General features: G+C 51.1%; 1 protein-coding gene across 7 annotated transcripts in view; it reads right to left on the bottom strand.

The window, feature by feature from the left end:
* EXOC6B (exocyst complex component 6B) overlaps nucleotides 1-25,385 on the bottom strand; it is a 214,287-nt gene that overhangs the window by 71,079 nt on the left and 117,823 nt on the right. For 6 of the 7 annotated variants that reach the window (XM_077933690.1, XM_077933687.1, XM_077933686.1 and 3 more), the window contains exons 9-19: nucleotides 21,491-21,574; nucleotides 21,301-21,347; nucleotides 19,441-19,561; nucleotides 19,017-19,088; nucleotides 18,243-18,340; nucleotides 17,622-17,727; nucleotides 15,605-15,714; nucleotides 12,137-12,248; nucleotides 10,258-10,392; nucleotides 8,563-8,742; nucleotides 4,012-4,041 (exon numbers count right to left, since the gene is read on the bottom strand). In XM_077933690.1, coding sequence (XP_077789816.1) covers nucleotides 4,012-4,041; nucleotides 8,563-8,742; nucleotides 10,258-10,392; nucleotides 12,137-12,248; nucleotides 15,605-15,714; nucleotides 17,622-17,727; nucleotides 18,243-18,340; nucleotides 19,017-19,088; nucleotides 19,441-19,561; nucleotides 21,301-21,347; nucleotides 21,491-21,574 — 1,095 coding nt within the window. The remainder of the gene's footprint in view (nucleotides 1-4,011; nucleotides 4,042-8,562; nucleotides 8,743-10,257; nucleotides 10,393-12,136; nucleotides 12,249-15,604; nucleotides 15,715-17,621; nucleotides 17,728-18,242; nucleotides 18,341-19,016; nucleotides 19,089-19,440; nucleotides 19,562-21,300; nucleotides 21,348-21,490; nucleotides 21,575-25,385) is intronic. The other variant, XM_028744537.2, reaches the window with a different exon arrangement.

Below are 25,385 nucleotides of genomic sequence, written 5' to 3'. Positions count from 1 at the left end.
ATGCTTTTGAATTCTGGTGCTGGAGGACTCTTGAGAGTCCCATGGACTGCAAGAAGATCCAACCTCTCCATTCTGAAGGAAATCAGCCCTGAGTGCTCACTGGAAGGACAGATCCTGAAGCTGAGGCTCCAAGACTTTGGCCACCTCATGAGAAGAGAAGACTCCCTGGAAAAGACCCTGATGTTGGGAAAGATGGAGGGCACAAGGAGAAGGGGACGACAGAGGACGAGATGGTGGGACAGTGTTCTTGAAGCTACAAACATGAGTTTGACCAAACTGCAGGAGGTAGTGGAGGACAGGAGGGCCTGGCATGCTCTGGTCCAGGGGGGTCACAAAGAGGAGGACACGACTAAAGGACTAAACAACAACAACATGCTGCCTCCAGCTGTGGATCTTCTATCTCTGGACTTCCTGCATCCAAAAAGGAGTTGGGCTGCAACTTTTAGTTGCTTGGGTGACGTCGTGATGCCACAGTGCAAAGAAGTCTATTCAAGGGGTAGGCTTGAAAATTGAAGGCAAATTTCCTTGTGGGCAAGACTTGTATTTCACCAAACTTTCTACAAAGCTTCTGTAAAAAGCTGGCTGTCCCCTATGAACTTGGAAGGAGGAAAACCTCCCAGGCTGCAAGTGTGCAGTGACGAGGGCGGGCGATGCACTCCAAAGACAGACGTCAAGCGCCACCCACCAAGAACCCAGGCTCCCTGGTCCCCGGCCGGCACAGCATGACGACATCTTCTCGGGCAGCTCTTGTGTGGCTTTTCCTTTCTCCAGGACTTGTTTTCGAAACAACATTCTTTCCGTTGGGCAGATTTCCCATGAAATACAAAGCAGCTGCCATCTTGGTAGGAGGAGGCTGATTCAAGACAGATAGCGATCTCTCTCTCACACACAGACACACACACACTCAATGGCCTGGAACTTCCGTTTTATTAGTTGCCTCTTCCCGACACACTGTGCTGTCTATAGAGGCCAGAGAGTTGCAGCTGGTTCCCCTGCCCACGCACAGTACATGCGCAAGCAGCACAAAGGATGCGGCAGCTAGACTGGTGACTGGGAGCGGCTGCCAAGACCACATAACACCGGTCTTGAAAGACCTACATTGGCTCCCAGTACATTCCCGAGCACAATTCAAAGTGTTGGTGCTCACCTTTAAAGCCCTAAACGGCCTTGGTCCAGTATATCTGAAGGAGCGTCTCCACCCCCATTGTTCAGCCCAGACACCGGGGTCCATCTCCCAAGGGCCTTCTGGTTGTTCCCTCCATGCAAGAAGCCGAGGTTACAGGGAACCAGGCAGAGGGCCTTCTCGGTGGTGGCACCCGCCCTGTGGAACGCCCTCCCATCAGATGTCAAGGAAATAAACAACTATCTGACTTTTAGAAGATATCTGAAGGCAGCCTTGTTTAGGGAAGTTTTTAATGACTGGTGTTTTAATGTATTTTAAAACTTCTGTTGGAAGCCGCCCAGAGTGGCTGGGAAAACCCAGACAGATGGGTGGGGTGTAAATTATTTATTTGTTTATTTGTTTATATTATAATCCTCCTCCTCCTCCAAGTCACAGTAAAGATCCCTTCAAGCAACAGTGTCAGACTAGGACCTGGGTTCAAATCCCTCCATAGCTATGAAGCTCACTGGGTGGGACCTTTGGGGCAGTCACTGCCTCTCAGCCTAAACTACATCACAGGATAAATTAAAAAAAATCCTTCCAGTTGCACCTTAGAGACCAACTAAGTTAGTTATTGGTATGAGCTTTCGTGTGCATGCACACTTCTTCAGATACCTGTGTACGTGAAGTGTGCATGCACACGAAAGCTCATACTTTTAATTAGAGGTTGGGTGGCCATCTGCCTTGGATGCTTTAGTTGAGATCCCTGCATCGCAGGGGGGTGGACTACATGACCCTCAGGGTCCCTTCCAACTCGACAATTCTCTGTTTCTACAAGAAGTCCTCCGGCTTCTTGTAGGCAGGTGTGACCCACCACCCAGTCAATGCCACCTGGAGGAAGGGAGAGAGCCAAGCCCCTCGCATCTGAGGAAGGACTTTGGATGAGGCTGTAGCAGATTATTGGTACTATGCTGCAGCCTAGGGGAATCCCTACCTCTCCACAAAGGTGATAGAGACACATTAAGGACCCCAAAATCTCCTGCCCAATGCAGCCTTTGGGGCAGGCATCCGGAAACTTGATTTGGAACCATCTTTGGTAGCAGAGTGTGGAACGGACAAAGGGTGCACTCTAATCTTTCTAGCATGCCGACTGGATTAGTGCCCAGCTTGCTCTGTTAGTAGAAACTAACTAGAGAATGCAACGTGAGACTATTTACGTTTTTAAAACAGTGGTAGTTAAGACACACAGCTGGGTGGGAAAGCCGAGTCCCTCTCAGACACAGGGTGACGTCACTTGTCCCACGTCCAGCGGAAGGAGCCCTCCAGCCCTGGGCACCCACCTCTGCAGGCTCCACCGCTGCCGCCGCCCGGCTCTTCATCTGGATTCAGTGCCCACAGGGCACACAGCCGTCTCCGCCATCCACACTGGCTGCAAACAGCTGCTTACCCTGGACAAGAGCCGGGAGGCTGACGGAAAAGTGTGGAGAGCTCCTTCCCGGCTGCTGGCCAGCCCCCTCCTTCAAGAAGCCTGTGGGGCACCAGGAATTAACCCCGCCTGCTGACACCGGACCACCTCCCTCGGGTGACCCAAGTGGAGCTACCCTGATGTGGGTGGCAGAGACTGCAGCTGTTTGGAGCCCAAAAGGACTTAAGGCGGAGCTCCCTGGGACACGAGTCCACCGGTGGAAAAAAGGCTTCTCTGTGTCCATTCTTGCATGCCAGAGACTCAAATGGCAAAGTGGCTACGCCTCTAGCGGTGGTGGAGCATACGTGGGGTTAATGCGCCTCTTGGAAGTGGGGGGGGGGGAGCAAGCCAGGACAGACTTGGATGAGCTTCTCTACCAGAGGTGAACCAAGCAGTGATGGAAGCTGTTAGAAGCATTCATTGAACCAGAAGGCTGCATTTCTGCCTTTCCCTGAGGTGGGGGGGCAGCAGCTCCCAGGAGGGAGGGGAGAAGGGAGTCGGGGTTCTTCTGCACCCCAAGTTGGAAACAGCAAGATTCCCAGGGAGCTCATACACATTTCCTGCGGATTCCACAGGGGCTTGTAGAGCAAGATCCGCTTCGTGCTGGATCAGGGGCCATCCGGCATGGATGCTTTCGTTGAGATTCCTGCACTGCAGGGGGCTGGACTAGCAGACCTTTGGGGTCCCTTCCAACTCTCCGATTCTCTGATTCTATGCCAAAGGAGAAACTGTCCTCCATGCAAGTCCTCTGACCTGTGAGGAGAGGGCAGGGAGCAAAGCTTAAGGTGGTCCGGGGCTGAATCTTACAGAGAAAATTCCCATTTTGGGGCAGTCCAAGGACCAAGAAATGTCCTTCCTCAAAGGATTTCAAGGTGAGGCTGGAGAAGACACTTTGGGCACAGGACAGCCTGCTGCAGTTAGTGGAGCTTGGCCCAGGCAGCCTGCCAGCTCTTTCGCTGCTCCACGGTGCCCTGCGTAAGAGCCTGCCCTCTGCTCCCGCATCCTCCCAGGTGGCCTTTGCCCTGCTGATCTCTCACCCTGACTTACAGCAGAGGAACTGGGAATGGACAAACTGGGGGATGGAGCCTCAGAGCATGTCTGAACTCGAGTGCCACCCTCTGGCCAAAGGAGGGCACCACAGGGACGATGGGTGCTTTGGGAACCACCTGCACCCCCCACCCACCTGCCCTGGGCCATGTCTGGACCATTAAACAGCTATGACCCTTTTGAGCAGCACCTGTAGCGGCTGCCTTGCCCCAGAGGGATCTGAGGCCTGGAGCTGCGGTTCTTTTGCTCCCGGGATAAAGGTGCAGGGCTCCCTCCTCTGGCCCCCCACCCTGCCGCCTCCTGGGCCCGCAGGCCTCGGCTGGTTCAAGGAACCTTCTAACAGACAAGGGGCAAGCAGGGCGGCATGGAACGCGGGCAGTGCACTGGGCATACTCACCGGCATAGCTGAGTGGGCATAGGAATCCCCCTAGGGAGGGAAGGTCAAGACAGGAAGCTTCAGAAGACACAGGCCCACCCGGCTGGCAGGCAGCAAGAGGGGGCGATGGCAGCCAAAGGGGGCAGTCTGGCTCCACGCAGCAGCTGGCACCGTCCTCCTCCGCAGGGAGGAAGGGAAGCACTGCCTGGGCGAGTCACGGACCGGCTTCTCTTCCGCAGGCAGCCTGGCCAAGGACAAGGGAAGCAATCTGGGGGACAGGGGGATCCCTGCCCTGAGGTCAGAGGCAGAAGAGCTCCAAGCAGCAGTTGCAGAGGAGGGGAGCCTTGCTTGCGAGAATTCAGAGGCGCCGGTGGAACTCTCTGCCAACAGAAATCCCACAGGTGCCTTCTGCTTCTACATCTCTAGGCCTGCAGAAAAGTTGTCTGTTCCACCAAGGCTAGGCAGACAATTAAGAATACCTCTTTCCGCAACAGTTAACTGATCTCTGTCTTGAGCCTTTTCTATATGGCTTTTATTGCATAGTTTTATGTTTTGATTGCTTTGATGGGGGGGGGGGATGTTTATGACACAGTGGTATACAAATATTTCTAGAAATACTTTGTGGGTGTTCATCTTGTAAACTGCCCTGTGATCTTCGGATGAAGGGTGATACATGAATTTAATAACTAATCATAATAATAAAATCTGGGCGAGGAGGGAGGGAGGGGGAACTGCCACTGGGATCAGGTCTCTGGGCCAGATGGAGGACTGCTGTTTGTGTCTGGAGGGGGGAGGGGGGGTTCACAAACTGAGGGGCATCACCAGCCAGGGGTGTCTCTGGGGTTCAATAACGTTTGCCAAAGGCACCTTCCCAGCGGATTCTGCTGCTGGGCTCACTAGCTATGCCAACGCTGGGGGTGCCTCCATAATTCTGCACTGTGTGAGGAAGGGCTTTCTATCTGTCCTGAATCTTTCAACATTCAGCTCCTTGAATGTTCTGTGGTTATCAGAGAGGGAAGAAAACTTTCCTCTGTCCACTTTCTCCACGCTGTGCATTATTTTATAAACTTCTGCCATGATGCCTGTCACTCGCCTTTTCTGACAGCAATCCTGCAAGGTAGGCCAGTCTTACTGCCCGCATATTGCAGATGGGGAAGGGGTCTGCAGCTGAGGAAGCCTGGCTTGCTCAAGGGAGCTTATGGTCAAGGCAAGATGTTGGCCAGGGGCTCTGTGGGTCCCAGCTTAGCCTCCCCCCTTGCCCCACCAGCTCCTAGGTCATGGTGGGGCTTTGGTATCCAAACCGGGAGGTGCCGTTTCCCTCACATTTCGGATACGTGAGCAGCTGCATTACGGATGCACTGACGAGCCCATCCAAAGGGGCAAATTTCCTTTACAGTTAAGAACTTAAATCGTTCTGGAGGTCCGTTTTTAACCTGAAACTGTTCTTAACCTGAGGCACCACTAATGGGGCCTTCTGCTGCCGCCACGCCATTTCTGTTCTCATCCTGAAGCAAAGTTCTTAACCCGAGGTACTATTTCTGGGTTAGCGGAGTCTGGAACCTGAAGCGTCTGGAACCTGAAGCGTATGTAACCCGAGGTACCACTGTATGGGGAAATAAACTTTGCAAAGCTCTCCACCCCCCAGGGGCAAGCAAAGGCTTTCTGTGCAAGGACGGGGACGGCCAGATCGACCCGCGAAGGAGGGCCTGGACCCAAGCAAGACTTTTAAAGATTTTTCACGGTTCCATCTGAAATCTGCGCTCACCATCTGGCCAAAAGTAAACAGGGGAGGAGGGGGGAAAGCGAGGGAGAGGCGGAGGGAGGGAGGGAGAGCACCAGGCTCCCCTTGCAAAGAGTTCAGGCTGAACTGCTGGAGCCGATTACGGCCGGGAGGATTGCTGAAAGATTACTTCCCCTTCCCAGGTCGCCGTAACCTCCTGACCTTCCCCGATTACCCCGCACAAGAAGGTTATCAAGATACAAGCCTCCGAGGATTAAAGGAAACTTAAAAATCAAAACAGAAAAACACTCCTTTCCCCAACAAATAAAAAACTTCCTTGCTTTGTTAAGCTGACAGCCCCGCCATAGGTGTTGACATAACCTTCCATCTGCAAAAGGCTTAGAGTCAACAAATCCGCACGCTTGGCGCAGATCTGTCCGGGCGATTTACTCTGACTTGTCTGACATGAAATTAAAATAACAGGCAGCCACCAGGGACAAAGGGGCTCCCTCTCTCTCTCTCTCAGCCATGATAGCCATCTCCTGCAACCACAGACCCGTTCTCAAAAGAGCTGGAGACCATTTTGAAAAATATATATATATAAAATACTAGCTGGTTTTATTTTAGATTTGGGTGCCGGGGTTTGCCTCCCATTCCTTTGTGGCGAACCACTACCACCCTGCTCGTCTAGTGCATTCGGGGTGGGGTGGGGGTCCCAGGTCCAGGGTTTCATCCCTGAGCATGTTCCACTCTTTTGAGGCCATCTGAAAACAGTTATTCCAAATCACCAAGGAAGTTCTCTGCATGGTGGCCATCACAGGCTGGAGGGCCCCACTGTCATGTGCGAACTCTTCACCCTGGGCTTCAGCATTTGACAGCGCAAAGCCTGCGGGTCCCGGCTCCAATTTGCTGCCCTCTTCTCAAGCCAGCACCCAGTGAGGAAGCAGCAGGATGGAGAAGCGTCCGTCAGGACCAGAGGGGTCATGCCACCCTCTTTGGGGGAGCACGTCCTGTCCAGACTCTTCGCAGCCACTTCCAAGCTCCCCACCAGACCATTTCTGGACACGAGAACAGAAACGCCCACCTGAAAGCAGGGAAAACCGTTTCTGCTCGGTCTCTCCCAGCCCCACTTTGAGAACGTCCTGATAAATCTGGGAGAACATCATTAATGGTTTAAGGAAGATTAATCGCTCCAGACCCATCCCATAAATCATCGCAGACACGTCCTGCATTCCCGCACATCTCCACGTTAGGGATGCTTTATGCTCGGGTGGAAAAGCGTCCCCCGCAGAGCTGAGCTGCTAAAGGAGGCCACCAACTGGAGGGCTCTATAAGCCAGACCTTGAACTGAGGAGTGGGGCTCTCCCGAACCCTGTGCCAGGGAAAGCAGGGCAGGCAAGAGCGTCCCCTTCAACGTCATGATATGCAATGACCAAAACTAAATATTGCGTGCAAAATCTGCAAGAGGGTCTCCCAACGGACTGTGCGTGCTCACATTTCAATGAAATGTAGTCACTGACAACGGATACTAGTTTCACCCTGTGCTCACTTCTTCTCCCATTTGCCACTAATGTGAAAGGAGCATCCAAATTACATGGGTGAGAAAACCGGGGCCGTCACTCCCCACCTCTCTCACACACAGAGAGCTGAACTCTCTTTTTGCACCATCATCTATTTCTCTCCCCACTTTATTCTGAGGCCTGGATTTGGTGGGGGTGGGGGGCACCTGGCTCCAAGGAAAATGCACAACCCCGAGATTTGCTAAATACTTCCTGAGCCTGGACTGAAATGAAGGGTGGATAACTTCACCACTGCAGTCTCCACAATCCCAAAAGTATATTCAAAAGAACGACAAAAGCTCAAGTCGTTGAGTGGCAGCCAGAGGGAATGACAGTGGGGGAAAGCCCCTCCAATGAGATCAGGCTGATCCTGCACAGAGGATGGAGTGGGAGTGGGGCAAGGCCAGCAGGTGCGATCCTGCTCTCTCATGCATGGTTTAACCTCGGGAAAATCGTCTGCAGAGAGGTAAGAGCATCTTCAGAACGGCCACAATCTGCTTCTCCAATGGAATACGCCACACCACAAGAAGATGGAAAGCGAGTGGAGAGGTACCCTCAGGCAGTTTCACCTTCCTCCGCCCTTTGCCCAGCGTTTCAGAGACATACCAACCATTGAGCTGGACCCTTATTTGGTGGCATGATTGCCACTCCCTCCTATGATTCAGACAGGCTTGCCTGCCTTTGAAAAACGTCTTGCGGTTGCATTATATATATATAATACAGCACTTATGCTCAGTGTTACCAATTCGCTTAAAACAAACAGTTTTTTTAAAGTTGAAAAACTGCTCAGGGGCGTGCAAGACGAGAGGTGCTAGCCAGTCTGCATCAAGCACAGCCTGATTCTGCTGCAAACAGGGAGATCTGGTCTTTCAGAGTTTAACCCTAGAGAGGAAACTGTTCCTGTGAATGACACATGGCAAGCAGGACACAGAGAGAAGCCAGGGATGGAGGAAGGAAGGGGCAGAGGCAGCAGGGTTTTCCCAAGTGGCCTTTGGCATTGAAATGCTTGTGGAAAGACCCATCAAGCACAATGTGAAGAAGAGGCTTGGATGTCATCCTCCTCCGTCAGCAAAAGCAGTTGCTGACCAGCTCCAGGAGAAGGACTAGGGAACAGCTCTGGCACTTGGTTTTGCCTTAACCACCTCTGGGGAGGCTCCTAACGTCATCCTCTCCTGCCAGCTGCATCTGTGGCAGCTCAGGAGACACGCTACTGGATCAGAAGCTCCCAAAAAGAAGAAGAGAAAGAAGAGGGTGAGGGAGAAGAAGAACCTTTGTGTTCCGAGACATACTTACAGGCAGGTGTGTAAAGACCGCGAAGGTGCTGCGCAGGAAGGCAATGAGGTCCACCAGGTAGTCGCTGGCCTTTGAACCTGCCTCGACGGCCATCCAGTCATAATCTGCAAGCTGCAAGAACTGGTCGATCTTCTGGTTCAAGTTCGTGTAGATCTCCTCCTCTGCAGCATGGCGAGCGTCCTGAGGAAGAAAAGAAGGCTCAGCGGGAAACGAAGCATTGCAACTGGAATTCTTTGAGTGAGGTGGACCCTCCATGACTGCCTCCAGGATCCTTCAGGAGGATGTAACCTCCCTGGGGCCTTTTGTGAAGGGCAGGTACTAAACGTAGCTTATATAATAAATAAATATGCAAGTAAAAGAAAAACCTTTGACAATGGTGGCGAGCTTTAATGGCCCTAAACAATTTGTGATCATCAGCAAACTTGGCAACTTCTCTGCTCAGCTCTTACTCTAGGTCATTTATGCACAAGTTAAAAAGCTCAGCTCCAAATAGCAATCATTCTTGGAAGTCCAAGTACAGTTGTACCTCGGGTTACAGACACTTCAGGTTACATACGCTTCAGGTTACAGACTCCACTAACCCAGAAATAGTACCTCGGGTTAAGAACGTTGCTTCAGGATAAGAACAGAAATCGTGCAGCAGAGGCGCAGCGGCAGCTGGAGGCCCCATTAGCTAAAGTGGTGCTTCAGGTTAAGAACAGACCTCTAGAATGAATTAAGTTCTTAACCAGAGGTACCACTTTATAAGGTTCTGCTCTTAGGCAGGAAGAACCAGATGCACAAATATAGGATGGGGGGCACCCAGCTTACTAGCAGTACAGGTGAAAAAGATCTAGAGGTCTTGGTGGACCACAAGCTTAATGTGTGTCAACAGAGCGAGGCAGCAGCAAAAAAAGCTAATGCTATTCTGGGCTGTGTCAACAGAAGTCTAGTGTCCAGATCAAGGGAAGTAATAGTCCCACTCTCTTCTGCCTTGGTCAGACCACATCTGGAATACCGTGTCCAATTCTGGGCACCACAATTTAAGAAGGATGCTGACAAGCTGGAAGGTGTGCAGAGGAGGGCAACCAAGATGATCCAGGGTCTGGAAACGAAGCCTTCTGAAGAACAGTTAAGGGATTTATACCCAATTTAACCCAGTAAAGAGGAGACTGAGAAGGAATACAATAGCCATCTTCAAATACCTAAAGGTATTCCATCACATGGAAGATGGAGCAAGCTTGTTTTCTCCTGCTCTGGAGGGTAGGACCAGAACCAATGGATTCAAGTTACAAGAAAGGAGATTCTGACTAAACACCAAGAAGAACTTTCTGAAAGGAAGAGCTGCTCAACAGTGGAACAGTCTCCCTCAGGAGGTGGGGGACTCTCCTTCATTGGAGGTATTTAAGCAGTAGTTGGACAGCCGTCTGTCATGGATGCTTTCGCTGAGATTCCTGCGTTGCAGGGGGTTTGGAATAAATGACGCTTGGGATCCCTTCCAACTCTGCAATTCTCTGATTCCATGGCTCGATGTTAACCAAATCACCTTCATCTATACGCCTGCTGACATTCTCAAAGAACTCGAATAGGTTCCTGGCACGGGCTTGGGCTTTGCAGAAGCCATGCTGGCTCTGCTTCAGCAGGGCTTGTTCTTCAATACGCTTGGTTATTGTACCTTTAGCAGAGCTTCCCGCCAGCACACGGCACCAGCCTCACCTTGAAGGTGGTCGTTCCATATAACTTCGTCGTGTGGACGGTTTCTGGCAGGACGTTGGTGATGTTGGTTATGAATTCCTCAAGGAACCTGCAGGACTTCTCCAAGTGCGTCGTGTTGATAATAATCTGGACCAGCTGGAAAAGGAGCAGACACACATTTCACACTTTGGTTTTTCAACAACCGAAAGCAGAACAGATAAAACCAAGGCAACCCACAATGGGCACCTGCGGTCATTCAGACACAGCCTCTGGCAGAACACAATAGGTCTGGACAAAGAGCCAGAGAAACGGGTCTCTCTTCCTCAACAGGTGATGTTTCTAAGCCATTCACGGCTCTCTGGGAAGGAATTTCCCAAGGATTTCTGCTAGAGGCAGAAGAAAAACTCTAATGAATTTTCTAAATTCAGCTCGTCTCCAATCCCATTAAAAGGCAATCTGGCTACAGGAAGAAAAAAGAAGCAAGACAGTAGATCTGAAGCCCTTTGCCAATAAGTCTTAAGTGACAGGAGCCTGAGTGACAGCTCCTCCCTCCCTCCCCCCAGCTCAGACAAGGCTCTTTAGGAAAACCTGCAGGCACTCGGAGGGGCAATTAAGAAAGAGCCAATTTGGTTGTCTCAGGATTTGAGGGTTTGTGACTGCTGCAAAACATGCCCTGTTATTTTTTCTTGGGCTGGGGGGGGGGGGGAGAGATAAAAATGCTCCAGCGCCTGACATTAGAGGAGGCTGCAGGTATTTCTGAGGAGGAGCAATACAACAAAAGAAAACCAGAACCTCTTTTTCTCGTCCTGCCTTCCCCTCCCTGACCCACCCCCCACGGGTGCTGGGGATTTTACACTAAAGAAGGGGGATTTGCATCAGTTGTAGGGCTCCCTCTTACCTCTGGAGCCATCTCAGCTACTTTTGATCATCTTCCCGTTTTTTTTGAAACCAACTTGCTTCCATTCCAAGGCCTCTCCCCACTCCTGCCAGGCTTCTAACAAATACAGTGGAACCTTGGTTCCCAAACTTAATCTGTTCCGGGAGTCTATTCAATTCCCAAAACAGTTCAGGAACCAAGGCGCGGTTTCTGATTGGCTGCAGCAGCTTCCTGCAGCCAATCAGAAGCCACGGAAGCCAAAGAACATTCGAAAACCGGAACAATTACTTCCGGTTTTCATTCATTCAGGAGCTGGAACGTTTGGCTCCCAAGGCGTTTGGGAGCCGAGGTTCCACTGAATCTAACTACCCCTTTTGCCACCACCTTATTAAGCCAAGAAGGTTGGCTGTTTGTGGGTTAGTGAGATTAGGTGAGGCTGGGTGGAGGGTGCAGCGCATGGGTACAAGATCCCTTGAGGGTGAAGTGCAATCACAGATCTACTCACGCTGGGGGTAGCCAGCCCCACCACCACATTCAACTTTTAGTCACGCGTGTTGCATGCAGGCTCTCCCAGACCCCACGTCCCCATTGATCAGTGGGGCCCCACGTTAATTGACAGGTGCATCACGGAGAGCTTCTTCAAGGAACTGCTAAGAGGACACTTGGACCTTCGGTTTTAGCAGGCGTGAGAAGCTACCACCACCACTCCAAAAAACATCTGTGTTGTGGAGCAGCATAAGGAATGGCCTTGATGGGGAGGGTGGAAATGATGGCATATTTGAGATCTGGACATGAGAGATCCTGTGTCCAAGGCAAGGAAGTAGGTGGGAGGCAGGAGAAGAGATAAATCAGGTGTGTAGAGAGGGGGCTTTCTACAGGACTGCTGAAAATTGCTCTTCCTTTCAGATGTGGCCCACGAAGCTGGGGAGAAGGCGCACAGAATTCATGCTCCCCTATCCGAAGTAACTATGAAGGCAGGGGCAAACACACACACACACACACGTCCGAAAGCAGAGCACTCGCCTCCGTCAGGCCGACGTTCCTCCTCTTGATGACGTTCTGCAAGCAGTTGCTCAGCGTTCGAGTCAGCAGCAAGTTGGTCGATTTCCGAATCATGTCATCCACTTCGGTGGAGCTGAAAGGCAGAGAGAGACGTGAAGAAGAGAAATTGCTTAAAGGGGCAGAGAACCAAGCATTGCTTTGGAACCAGATCACCCTGGAGGGTCAGGTGGCCCTTTCAAAAACCCAGCATCAAAGACAAGGCGGTTGCCATCCAGGCAGACTGAGGACCTGGGGGAATTGTGATTCCAGCAAATGGCAATTCTGAATTTTCATGACGGCAGAACAGAATGAGCCAGACGAGTCCTGATGGCGAGCAATGTTTTGCACCCTGAGTGTGTGCATGTTGAGTAGTTGAGGATGGAGATTTCAGCCTATCATCACAAAGGAAGGGACATCCGCTGAGCTGAGCCCACAAGGATGAAGTCCCAAATTGGGGGAGGGGGGGGAGAGAAGGTGAGGAGGAACAGGGACCTGTGATTCACTCTCTTTTTATGTTACACTACTATAAATGGAGGGACACGGGTGGTGCTGTGGGTTAAACCACAGAGCCTAGGACTTGCTGATCAGAAGGTCGGTGGTTCGAATCCCCGCAACAGGATAAGCTCCCATTGCTCAGTCCCTGCTCCTGCCAACCTAGCAATTTGAAAGCACGTCAAAGTGCAAGTAGATAAATAGGTACTGCTCCGGCGGGAAGGTAAACGGCGTTTCCGTGCGCTGCTCTGGTTCGCCAGAAGCGGCTTAGTCCTGGTGGCCACATGACCCGGAAGCTGTACGCCGGCTCCCTCGGCCAGTAAAGCGAGATGAACACTGCAACCCCAGAGTTGGTCACAACTGGACCTAATGGTCAGGGGTCCCTTTACCTTTACTATAAATGGAACCATGTTGAATTTTTGAAAACTGTCATTGATTGTTTCATATAAAACGCCATAAGAGCTCCTGGTCAAATTCCAGAACAAGTTACATGTGTTTCATACATCCAGGAACAGTCCCAAGTCTGAAAGCATGAGGAAATAAAGGAAGATGTAGCAAGTGGAGACCCTCAACATGTGTTAATGTACGGCAGCTGCAATCCAGTGGAACAGTCCACAGGGACGTGACTGCAGCATCCCAAATGGCGTCCAGAGTGAAGCCCAAGTCATGTTCCCAGAAACAGGGATCAACCTGGCATGTTTCCTGGCATGCGCCTATCTGAGTCTGGGTGAGGACAGCACCCAAAGGGACCAAAAGGAGCACTAACCCAATTCTCAAGACTCGGAAGGGTGCCCTGTGCCAAGACAAGCCAAACACATGGCCAAGGGGTTTTTTTGTGAGAGCAGAGTGACAAGGAGTCCGTCAATATAAGGAAAGAGCGTAGGAAGGAAAGGATGTAAACGCAATGTAAAGTAGTCTTTATGTGAGTATATTGTATGCAATTATGGGGTATCAGAGTTTTTCAGGGCTAACCAGGCTGGGATAGCAGGATTGTGGGTTTTTGAATGTCTGATGCAGATTTTTTCAATTTCGTTGTTCTGTATGGGACGACGACAATAAAGATTATCATATTATTGTATCGATGAGCCTCCGATGAAGCTGAAGGCTGGGAGATTCAGGACAGATCAAAGCCCTTCTTCATGCAGTGCCCGGTCAACCTATGGGACTCCCTGGCAGGGATGGCCACCAAGCTGGATGGTTTTAAATGGGGATTAGAGACAATCATGGAGGAGGAGAGGGCGATCTGTGGCTACTACCTCTGCAATGCTTCTGACCTGCAGTTGCTGGAAAGGCCAGGAGGGAAGAGGGCTCTTGTGCCCAGATCCTGCTTCCGGGTTTCTCACTGGGGCATCTGTTTGACCCCTGTGAGAACAGGGCGCTGGACTAGGTGGAGCATGGGCCTGACCCAGCAGGGCCCTTACAGGCTCTTATCTCAAGGGCATCACGACAGACAAACCAGGGAGCAACTCTAAACTCTCCTAGTTTGAGGCAAGGAGTGCCGCCCCCTCCTCCTGTGCTACCCCCCCCAACTCCTTGTACACATTCCTTGTCCTCCTCCTCCCCCCCCCCCGACTACTCCCCAAGGGGAGGCATTTGTTGCTTGGAATCCTAATTAACAAAAATCACACTCGGCGTTCTTTGCTGCAGGGTCTGCTCTTTGCGGGGCAGGGAGGTGGGGAGCTATTGAGTGTGCCGAAAGAAAGACATCTGTGACAGTGACGGCTGGCGGCCCCCGAGTTCCTGCCGCAGCAGCCGTGACCTTCGTGGCGGCTGTGATGGACAGCCTGACCCCAATCACTCCGGGGCGCACCATAAATGACAGGGGAGAGGAGAAAGGCAGAAAGAAAAAACCGCCGCCGCCTTTGCAGGCAAACGTCCTAATAAAAACTAATACAAGCTGTCAAGCTGAAGGGAAGAGTCAACAGTAGCAGCAGCAGCAGCAGCAGCCTGTTTTTCTCAGCTCCCTTGTTGCTCCTGCTGGAAAAAAGTGCCCTGCTTAAGCCAAGGCTGGACATAATAACAATAAAGGCACTTATTTCTAATGAAGGACCAAGGTGGCCTCCAGGCAAGAGGAGCGGCCTCTGCTGGTCCTGCTCAAGGGAATCGCAGAAGGGAAAGCTCTGGACTCTCAGGAATGTCCCTTGGGAGAGAACTCCACCCTCTATCCAAACCAAGGTGGACATTTTCTGCAAGCATTTGCCCTCAATGCATGGGCACACGTGGTGCAACACACACTGTTTTTCAAAAGATGGGACTCCAGGGGTGACAGGAGTAGAAGAACCACACTCAGCCAGAAGGAATCAGAGAAGCAATCCTGAAGATGCCTCGAGGCATCCGTCTGCGATAAACACCACTGCAATCTTGGCTCTTTGTACCCTGTCCCAAAGGTCAACCCCCCCCCCCTCAAATTCTAGATTTGGTGGCCAGAGCAAGCAATGCATTCTACAAGTGTTCATTTTTAATAAAAATAAAAAGTTGGCTTATGTTTGCAGAAGCTGCTCTTCTTCTGATATGGACAGGGAAGGGCCACCGAGTTTTGTTCAGGGTTGAAGCTTCTCCCTTGAAAGCTGATGCAACAAACCGTTGGCTAAGACAGCCTTCCACAACCTTTTGGCCTACAACTCCCACCTGTTTCACCATCATACACCTTTCTGGATGGGGCTGATGGGAACCATACAGTCCAACCCACCTGAAGGATGCCTGGGTGGGGAAGGGTACTTTTACGGGTACCTGTCTTCTTCATCTAAATTACACATACGTTGATGATTAATATTATTGGCAGATCCTATTATATGGCAGCGTTTTTTATGTGGCTCAACAGACAACGCTCACTGTCACCACCTGGTGAGAGGAAGGGGGGGTGCCCAAGGAGAATTGCTTTAATGCCCCAAAATGCCCTGGGAAAAGGCACTGGTTTTTATCAAGTCAAGAGCAGTCAGTAGCATCTGGTTGTCATACCTTAGATGAAGGTCTTCAGAGAACTTCAGACAAGCATAGATAAATTCCTTGATCTGGCTGTAAACTCTAGGCACAAACTCGGAAAAGGGGAATTTCTTGGGGAACGGTTGCTGAAAAAAGGGAGAGGAGAGTGAGAGAACCCCCAAGGTGTGCCATTATTATTATTATTATTATTATTATTATTATTATTATTATTATTATTATTATTATTATTATTATTATTTCCACAAATAAGACCTTAGCCCCTTTGCTCCCCCGTCTCCCCTTTCAGGAGTCCTTCTTGGACAAAGTCTTTCCCCATGCAGAGCAGCCTGGCTTCTCTTTCACTGGGCCTTCTAGTCCTAAAATCAATCCCACACAACGTTGCTTTGGGGCAGCTGGCAAGCAGGCCAGCATGTTTTCTTCAGCAGCACAGGCCTCCCTTAGGAACAAGCAAAGGGAGGCTGAAGGAGGCATGCCAGCAAGCTCCCCACTGGCACCTCAACCAACGTGGGTGGCACCGGGCACAGAATTCCTTTGAAGTCAGTTTGATTCTAGCCTTAAAGCTGTGGCCATCAGGAACCAATGCCCAGGTCCTCAGCGACGTTCCTCTGCCTATCTCTACACCACCAGCCTTGGACAACCTGGTGCTATCCAGCTGTTTTGCAATGGCCATCAAGTTGGCTGGCTTTAAAAGAGGACTGGACAAATTCATGGACGATAAGGCCATCGATGGGCTACTAGTCAGGATGGCTCTGCTCTCAACTCCACAGCAGGAGGCAGTGAATGCTTCCAAAAACCAGCTGCTGGAAACCACAGAAGGGGAGAGTTGCTCCTGGGCTCATGTCCTGCTTGCAGGTTTCACACGGGCACCAGGTTGGCCACTGCAAGAACAAGATGTTGGACTACATGGGCCTTTGGCCTGATCCAGCAGGCCATTCTTATGGCCTTATGCCCTACCAGGACAGCTCAAGCTTATGGAAGTCACAGTCTAAAGCATCTGGTTGGTGAAGACTCCTCTGCACCAACCTGCTCATGTTTGCCAGGGGAAAAGTTTATTTCTCTAAAGTCTGACCAAGTTGGAGAGTTTTCTAGTCTTCACCCAAGGCCCTTTCCCTCTTGACTCTGTATGGAGAGGTTCTTCTGAGCTAAGGAGCTTGCCTTCTTCCCTGAGGCAGAACATTCTCAGTTTAAAGGATAGATGCCTGCCCAGCTTTTTCTTGAAAAGTCTCTAAGGGGGAGCACATGGAAGCTCTGACACACCACCTCAATCCATTAGTCATTTTATTTGCACGCCGTCTTTCCAATGTCAAAACCATGTTCAGGGCAGATCAAAACCTACCTGACCATAAGACGCACCTAGTTTTTAGAGGAGGAAAACAAGAAAAAAAATATTCTAAACGAAACAGTGGGTGTATGATTTTTGTGGTTCATGCTGTGGCCACAGACATGTGATCTGATGGTGAGTTTGGGGTGACCCAATGCAAAAATCATGAGGATCCATGTGGATCCGTGCTTTGTAACCACGTTTTTGCACCACTGTGGCCCCGCACAACAGTGGATGCGTGTTTCTTTTGGTGAAGGCTGTAGCCATGGACATGCTATGTGATCTGATGGTGAATTTGGGGTGACCCAATGCAAAAATCCTGAGGATCCATGGGCTTTTACCTTCTCCCTCCCAGGCAGCCTCCTCTATCGCTAGCGTCCCTTATCTCGCTCCCAATCGGCAAACGATCAGCGGCTTTGTTTCAACACCCACTTCCCTCTTTCAAAAAAAAAAGCATGATCTGCTTTTCGCCCCTGGGACCACACATTCACTCCATAAGACGCACAGACATTTCCCCTTACTTTTTAGGAAGGAAAAAGTGCATCTTAAAAAATACGGTAGTCATAAGCAATAAGCTAAACATCAGCAGTACACAACCAAAGTGGACAATTTCCACATAAATCATTAGCTCCAAAATAAAGATACAAAAAATCAACAACAACACAAAAACCCCACCAGACCCCAGACCCCACCTACCTGCCCCCCACTTACCTTTTCCAGCTCCGGATCATGGAAGGGAAACTGCCCGACCATTTTCTGATACTGCTCTTCGTTGGCCACCGGGATGGGACTGTAGTTATCCGAATCCAAAATGTTTCTGTGAAATGCGACAACACAGGAGGACAGTGAGAAAGATGGACCTCGCTCTGCTTCAGGTAGGAGGAGGAAGGCCTTGGCCTCCCAGGAAGCCACCACAGGAGCATTTGCAAGAAGTGAAATGAAACGAAGCAGTAGCGTGACTCTGACGCTGGAGACAGAACATGGCCAGGATCCACTGAGGTCCCAGGAATGCTACTGGGGGCAGGTGGGCACCGTCCTGCTTCTCCTGCAGAACATACAGCCAAGCGTGTGGAAGGCAGAGAGGGAGCAGATGCCACCATCACAGCAGCCTCTTGAGCAGACAGCCTCCCCCAGCCCACAAAACCCTTCTGGAGTGTTTTCTGGAGTCAAGTGAGACCCAGCCCTGCAGCAGGTGTAACCCAGGCGCCCCCCCCCCCCAAGGTACAGAAGCATCTTGCCAAGGGAAGAGAAAAGGAGGCAGCCAGCATCTCCGAGGTCTCTGCCCCCGAACGCTTGAGACCAGCCCCCGGGGGCTTCTGAAATTAGCCTCACCTGAAGGCTCCTGCCCACTTCTTCAGCAGAGTCTCACTGTACTGATCCCGGATTTCCAGCAGCAAGTCAAAGAGGTGGTTGACGGGGAAGCCGTATCCCTGGGCAGAGACACACAAACTTTCGAGCACACGGAAGGCACACACTTCACACATTACACAGAGTGGCAGATCCAGGGGGAGAGAAGGGCAAGGCAGCACGTTCACGTTTCGCATCCTGGAGGGTCACGTGGAAAGCAGCTTTGGTGCTCTGCCCCTTGGCTTCTGGGGGGCTCTTGGGGCTTTGAGAAGGGCCCCAGGGAAGCTGGACTTCTAGGGTGGAGCACAAGAAATTGCAGCAGAGAACGTTTTGGGCAGCCCCTCCCCACAGAATCCTTGAATGGTAAAGCTGGAAGAGACCCCAAGGGTCAGTGAGCCCAATCCCCTGCAATGCAGGGATCACAGCTAAGAAACCCATTCCTATACGAAGCCCAGAAAACTGTGGATGGAATTTCAGAACACGAAAGGAAGAGGCAAGTCTTGCAGGAGCAGGAAAACCTCTCAGGGGAACCTTGGCAGCAATGGGGAGAGTCAGGTAAGGCCCAGTGTTGTACAGATTCGGGGGGTCACCAGCTGCTGCAAGTGGCAAATCATAGGGCAGCCCCCTTTGAGCCAGGCAAGGGTTGGGGGGCAGAGAGAAGGGGCCCAGGCTCAGAAGGCTGGCTGAGGAGGCCCTGGGCACATACAGAAAGCTGGCAAACCTATGGGGCAGCGGGAGCAACAAGGAGGAGCTACACACCTGGAGCGTATCAGCGAAAAGCACAATGAGATTCTTCAAGTCCAAAATCAGGTTGGGGTCAGAGCAGTAGGACTGTAAGAGAGGGGAAAGGGTTATTTATTGACATGCTACTGTTCCACCCCACCTTTCTTCCAGAAGGGTCAGAACAGGGAGCACACCGGGAGGGTGTGTGAAAAAGAAACAAGAAATGTTCTCTTTTAACTTCGCCTTCCCCCCATAGACTTCAGGTGCTGTGAAAAACAATAGTAACCAAGGCCCTGCCTTAAAAAATGAGGAATACAGTGAAGGGCTTTCGTTGCAGAGAGGGTATCACTGGAAGCGAATCCAGAGACCCCCACCCACCCAACTTCTGCAACGGTGTTTTCCAAGGACCAAGGCTGCCTGCCCACCTACAACCACTTCAGGCCAAAGGACTGATACTCACAGAATGTGTCCGGAGAGCGGCAATCGTCTTTGACAGCGCCATCTCCCAGAGCTCATCGATGTAGACTCTGTCCACCAAGCCCTGGCTTGTGTGCAGGACGTGGTCCTCAATGACGAAGAAGCTGCCAGAAGAGAAAAGAAGGGGAGGCTGTCAGGAGCCGAGCTCAGGTGTCCTTGAGTCCGCATGGAATTCGACAGAATCCGCAAGCTGGGTGGGCTCCTGCAAATCCATCTGGCAAGCCTGCAAGTCATTGGGAAGCCCCACCAGCAGCCTTGGTCCAGAGCTCTGGGTCGGGTCATCATGGGGAGTTCATGGGTCTCCTCCACTCGCTCCAAGGCAGGGAAAAGCCTCACCTTGGGAAGCCACAGACAGAGCCGGAAAGCTTAAAGGTGGTTCAAAATAATTCGCAGAGAATAAGGCTACCATTGGCTGCAAGCCGTGATGCTGTCTTGGAGGGGGGATTTCTCTGGAAACCAGTCAATGGGAATCACCAGGGGGAGAGTGCTTCTGCACCCAGGTCCCCTTAGGGTATCTGCCTGGAGTAAAGATCCCCAGTGTTGAAGCAAGGATTCTTCAACATCAGCTTCTTTGACTGGTCATGTTGTGCAGATGCCTGATTATCGTCTTCCAAAGCAACTACTCTATTCTGAACTTAAAAATGTAAAGTGTAATGTTGGTGGACAACAAAAGAGGTTCAAAGATTGTCTCGAGGCAAATCTAGAAAAATGTAGTATAAACACCGACAACTGGGAAACACTGGCCTGCGAGTGCTCCAGTTGGAGAACAGCCTTGACCAAAGGTGTCCTGGGCTTTGAAGACACTCAAATTCAGGACGAAAGGGAGAAACGTGCTAAGAGGAAGGAATGCTTGGCAAATCCACACCATGATCAACTCCTGCCCAGAAACCAATGTCCCCACTGTGGAAGGACGTGTGGATCCAGAATTGGCCTCCACAGTCACTTACGGACTCATTGTTAAGACCGTGTTTATGGAAGACATTCTTACTTGGCTACAAGGGAACACCAAAGAAGAAGAAAAAGAAGAGGGAGAAGGAGAAGAAAGATCTGCTTGACCACAGTGAAAACAGGATGCTGGGCTAGGTGGCGTGATCCAGCTGCAGGGCTCATCTTATGTTCTTAGGACCATCTTTCCAGGCAACTTCCTCTAAATATGCACCTCTACTTAGCATTGCACTTGCAACTGGGCTTCAGACTCAAGTGTGTGTGTGTGTGTGTGTGTGTCCCTCAAGTCACACACTCGGCTCCTTTGCTCACATCTCCCATAATTATTTGCTCTGCAGGCCTATTTCCACCAATGAGCTGGGAAAGTCTGGTGAATGCACACTTCTCTGGCATTTGAGAACTATGCCTCTCCTGATGCTGTGGCTTCTGTTAAACCTCAGCTCCATTCTGCTCCACAGCCGGGCTGAGAAATCCTTTGCCTCTGCTCCTGGAGGAGCACTGGCTCAGCACGGCAGCAGAAACATCCCAAGAGCCGGGAAAACCTCTGTGCTCTCATCATTCAGGATGTGGGAAGTCATGCAGGAGGCATCTTGAACCCCAGGACTCCCTGACAGGCTTCTTCTTGAAAACCTCCCCCCCCCCCAAAAAAAGAGGTTCCACAGCCCCCCTTGCCATGGCAGCTGAAGACCCAATTCACTGTGCACAAAATCCCTCTATTCTCCAGCCTGCAAAATGTGCAAGATCTCTCTGCCCTCACATGCACCATGCAAGATTTGGGGCATTCAGACTCATTTAGGAAGCACGTGGTTCTCTTGCTTCAACTCCCTCCATGTAGGACTTTTTGAAAGGAGGGGTATTTGCAGCATCTAAGCAGATGAACAGAAATAACAATACCTACCCTACAATCTGGTTGAAGTATTTCCGGTAGCCGCCCAATGTCTCATGCTGGAGGGGGAAAGAAATGGATCAAAATTAAAACGTGCTGAAAAGAGAAGGGAGCAACCTCAGATATCCAGAGGTTTGGTGGAGAAACCCTCATCCCCAGCCCAGCTCTGAAGCTGAAACCTATTCAAGGGAGCCCCACCTACCATGTTGGAGGGGGGCTGCAGCACCAGCCGGGCCTGCTTTCTCCTCTGCTTCCGGTAGTAGCTCTCAAAGGAATCTCGGGCGCCCTGAGAAGAAGAGACCTGGTCAAGCTCCAGTCCTGAATGCCACCACCTCCTGCCCAGAGAAAGCAGCTGCTCCCCAAAGGCGAAGAACTGAGACAAATCTGTTTTGAACATGGCCAAGTAGAGATCTGAGCTCCTGAGTCTCTTGAATCCTGGAGATGGAAGGGACTCTGAGGGCCATCTAGTCCAACCCTCTGCAATGCAGGAATCTCATCAAATGCTTAATAGAAACATAGGAGTATATCCAAGGCTGACCATCCCCAAGCCTGGTTGCAGCAGGCGGTCCAGGGAAAGGGACTTCCAAGATCTCATTCCTGGTCAGTTACCACTGTTTGCCCCTATGAGTGTATCTGTGAAATTCATCTTTCTTTGCCCTGACATGCACCACTTTACACTTGCTTATATTGAGCTGTATTTGCCATTTTACCACTTTGCCACCTCACTGCTCATCCCTAACTCTAGATCGTTTATGAACAAGTTAAAAAAACCACAAGTCCCAATACTCCTCTTTGGTGGACTCTGCTTTCTACAGCTCTCCATTCGGAGAATTGTCCCTTTCAATTTATTCCAACTCTGTTTCCTGCAACTTTTGTTGTTGTTGAGTCGTTTAGTCGTGTCCGACTCTTCTTGACCCCCTGGACCAGAGCACGCCAGGCACTCCTGTCTTCCACTGCCTCCCGCAGTTTGGTCAAACTCATGCTGGCAGCTTCGAGAACACTGTCCAACCATCAAATCCTCTGTCGTCCGCTTCTCCTTGTGCTCTCCATCTTTCCCAACATCAGGGTCCTTTCCAGGGAGTCTTCTCTTCTCATGAGGTGGCCAAAGTACTGGAGCCTCAGCTTCACGATCTGACCTTCCAGTGAGCACTCAGGGCTGATTTCCTTCAGAATGGAGAGGTTGGATCTTCTTGCAGTCCATGGGACTCTCAAGAGTCTCCTCCAGCACCATAATTCAAAAGCATTGATTCTTCGGCGATCAGCCTTCTTGATGGTCCAGCTCTCACTTCCATACATCACTACTGGGAAAACCATAGCTTTAACTACACAGACCTTTATTGGCAAGGTGATGTCTCCTGCAATTTAACTAATTCCTAATCCACAAAAGGACCTCTCCTCTTATCCCTTGACTATCAAACTTTGGATTCTTTGAAGAGGTACTTTGTCAAAAGCTTTTTGAAAGTCCAAGTGCACTAGGTCAAGTGGCTCGCCTCTATCCATATGCATGTTGACACTCTTGAAGAACTCCAAAAGATTCATGAGACAGGACTTGCCTTTGCAGAAGCCATGCTGGCTCTGCTTCAGCAAGGCTTCTTCTTCTATATGCTTGGTTATTTTATCTTCAGCAATACTTTCCACTAGTTTTCCCAAGACGGATGTTAAGTTAAGTGGCCTTTAATTTCCAAGATCCCCCCTGGATCCCTTTTTAAAACTGTTGTTACATTGGCTACATTCCAGTCCTCAGACAGGAAGGCTGATTTGAGGGACAAGTTACATATTTTTGTAAGAAGATCTGAAATTTGCTTTTTTCCTTGGGAACTGCTGGATGGATGCCATACAGACATGGCGATTTGGACGTTGTCGTTTTGTTTGTTAGGCCTAGAAGTTCATCTCTCTCCATCCCCACTATCTGCCTCAGTCCCTCGGACTCCCTTGCTGCAAAAGGAAGTTCAGGCACTGGGATGTGCCCTGTATCTTCCGCCATGAAGGCAGCCCCCAAACTTGGAAGCCCTTCCCTGCAGACCCCACTCTGCCCAGCCCTGCAGCCACCAGAAAGGCAGTCTGGGGTGGGGTGGGAGATGGGGGGATTTTCCTGCCTCACCCACTGGGAACAGCAGCTCCACGTTTTCCTAATCAACCCGACTCCAAGGAACTAAAGGCCTATTTTCCATTTAAACCTCCCTCTCCCTCCCTCTCTGTGGGTAAGAGAGCAGCGAGAAAGTTCCTTAAAGCCTTTCATTTCCCCTGTCTGGCTGCAGCTGGAGTTCCCCTTTTAACTGCCTGGCCAGGGGAAGTGAAGACAGTTTTATATAGGGGGAAACTCTAAGGGCTGCTTTAATATGTTTGCATGTGAAGAGGGGAGCCCTTTTCATACGGCTCACTAATGAGGGTCAGCGGGATATCACACTTCGCCATCTGGCTCATTTGCACAGCGGGGCAGAGGCTGGCCCTACCCTTGCGCAAGGGCCAGAGCTGGAAGGCTGAAAGGGTGGTCAGAGGCTGAAAGGGTGGTCAAGAGATGCCCCCTACTGGCCACCTTCTGGAACGGCCACCATCCCGGCATCAGAACTGGTCAGAAGGGTCCCCTGCACCGCCATGGCTGGAAGGGAGATGGATGCAGAGGGAAGACTGTGGTGAGCATCAGTGCCATGGGAAGAAAGGAAGTCACTGAATCATAGAATTGTAGAGTTGGGAGGGACCCCAGGGGTCATCTATTCCAACCCGCAGCAATGCAGGAATCTCAACTAAAGCATCTTGGCCAGGTGGCCATCCAACCTCTGCTTAAAAACCCCCAGGACCACCTCCTGAGGGAGTCCGTCAAGCAGCTCTTACCATCAGAAAGTTCTTTCTGATGTCCTTCTTTGCACAGCACGTGGATAAGCTATGGAACTCCCTGCCACAGGAGCAGTCATGGTCACCAACAGGGTGGCTTTGATAGAGGATTGGACAAATTCATGGAGGAGAGGGCTAGCGATGGGTTTACCAGCCACAGTGGTTCTGCTCTGCCCTCCAGAGTTGGAGGCAACAGTGCTTCTGAATTCCAGTTCCTGGAAACCCCAGGAGGGGAGAGGGCTCTTATGCTTGGATCCTGCTTGCAGATTTCCCATTGGGACATCCGGTTGGCCTCTGCAAGTACAGGATGGTGGGCTATGTGGGTCAATGGCCTGATCCAGTAGCCTCTTCTTATATAAGAAAGCAAAGCAGTCACACTCAAGTGCCCTTCTGCACTCCCCTTTGGACTGCTGCTGTTCCTCTCCCACTTCGCCTGCTCCCTGGACTCCTCCCCACACATTTCCCACCAGGACAGCCCCTCCCTCCAGAGCCCCCAACCCACTTGCCCCTTCAAGCTCCCTTTTCAAGGCCCCACTTTTGAGCAGATGACCCAGTCCCACAGGCCTTGGGTGAGTTCATGGGGCTGCTACACGTTGTTGGCCTGGACAGAGGGAGTAAGGAGCTCAAGACGGATGGCTGCTCTGGCCAGCATCTCTTGGTCTCCACTGTGCAGTTGGGCCCTTGGGCTTCCTTAAACACCTCCCTCGGCCTCCAAAAAACCAAGCTGAGACTCCTGCATTGGCCGGGGGTTGGACTGGATGACCCCTGGTAGTCTCTCCCAATTCTACAATTCTATGATTCTAAGTCCTGGTATAGAGGCCCTTCCCTGCTTGAGGCCAGCAGTCTGGGCCTCTGTGACAAAGAGCCTTCTCCACTGCTCATTTCGCTGGCGGAGCAGCCCCTTAGAGCAGCCTGGGTTTGTATTGGCAAGCCCCAGGCCTGACCCAGGGGAGCTTCTCCTCAGAGGGCTTGACAGCAGCCAGCGAAGAGGAGGCTGAAGGGGCCTGGGCTTTCAAAGCAGCCAAACACCATTCGTAATGGGTCTAGCCCCTGTTCACAGATGACCTCCCTCCTCCCTAATGTATAAAATGAATTTAAAAGCCCTCCTTGATAGTCAGTCCTTGTGCAGTCCAAAGCACTGCCAGCTCTGCCAAGGGTGGCTTGAACTGATCACCACTTTCCACAAACTTTGACGCAGGATTGTAAACAGGTAGGCCACGTAAGAGCATGGAGGAGCCATGGGGAAAGGTACATGCCCACACAGA

Source organism: Podarcis muralis, chromosome 9, assembly GCF_964188315.1.
Source record: "Podarcis muralis chromosome 9, rPodMur119.hap1.1, whole genome shotgun sequence".
Lineage (NCBI taxonomy): Eukaryota > Metazoa > Chordata > Lepidosauria > Squamata > Lacertidae > Podarcis > Podarcis muralis.
This window is presented reverse-complemented; position numbering and strand designations above follow the sequence as displayed.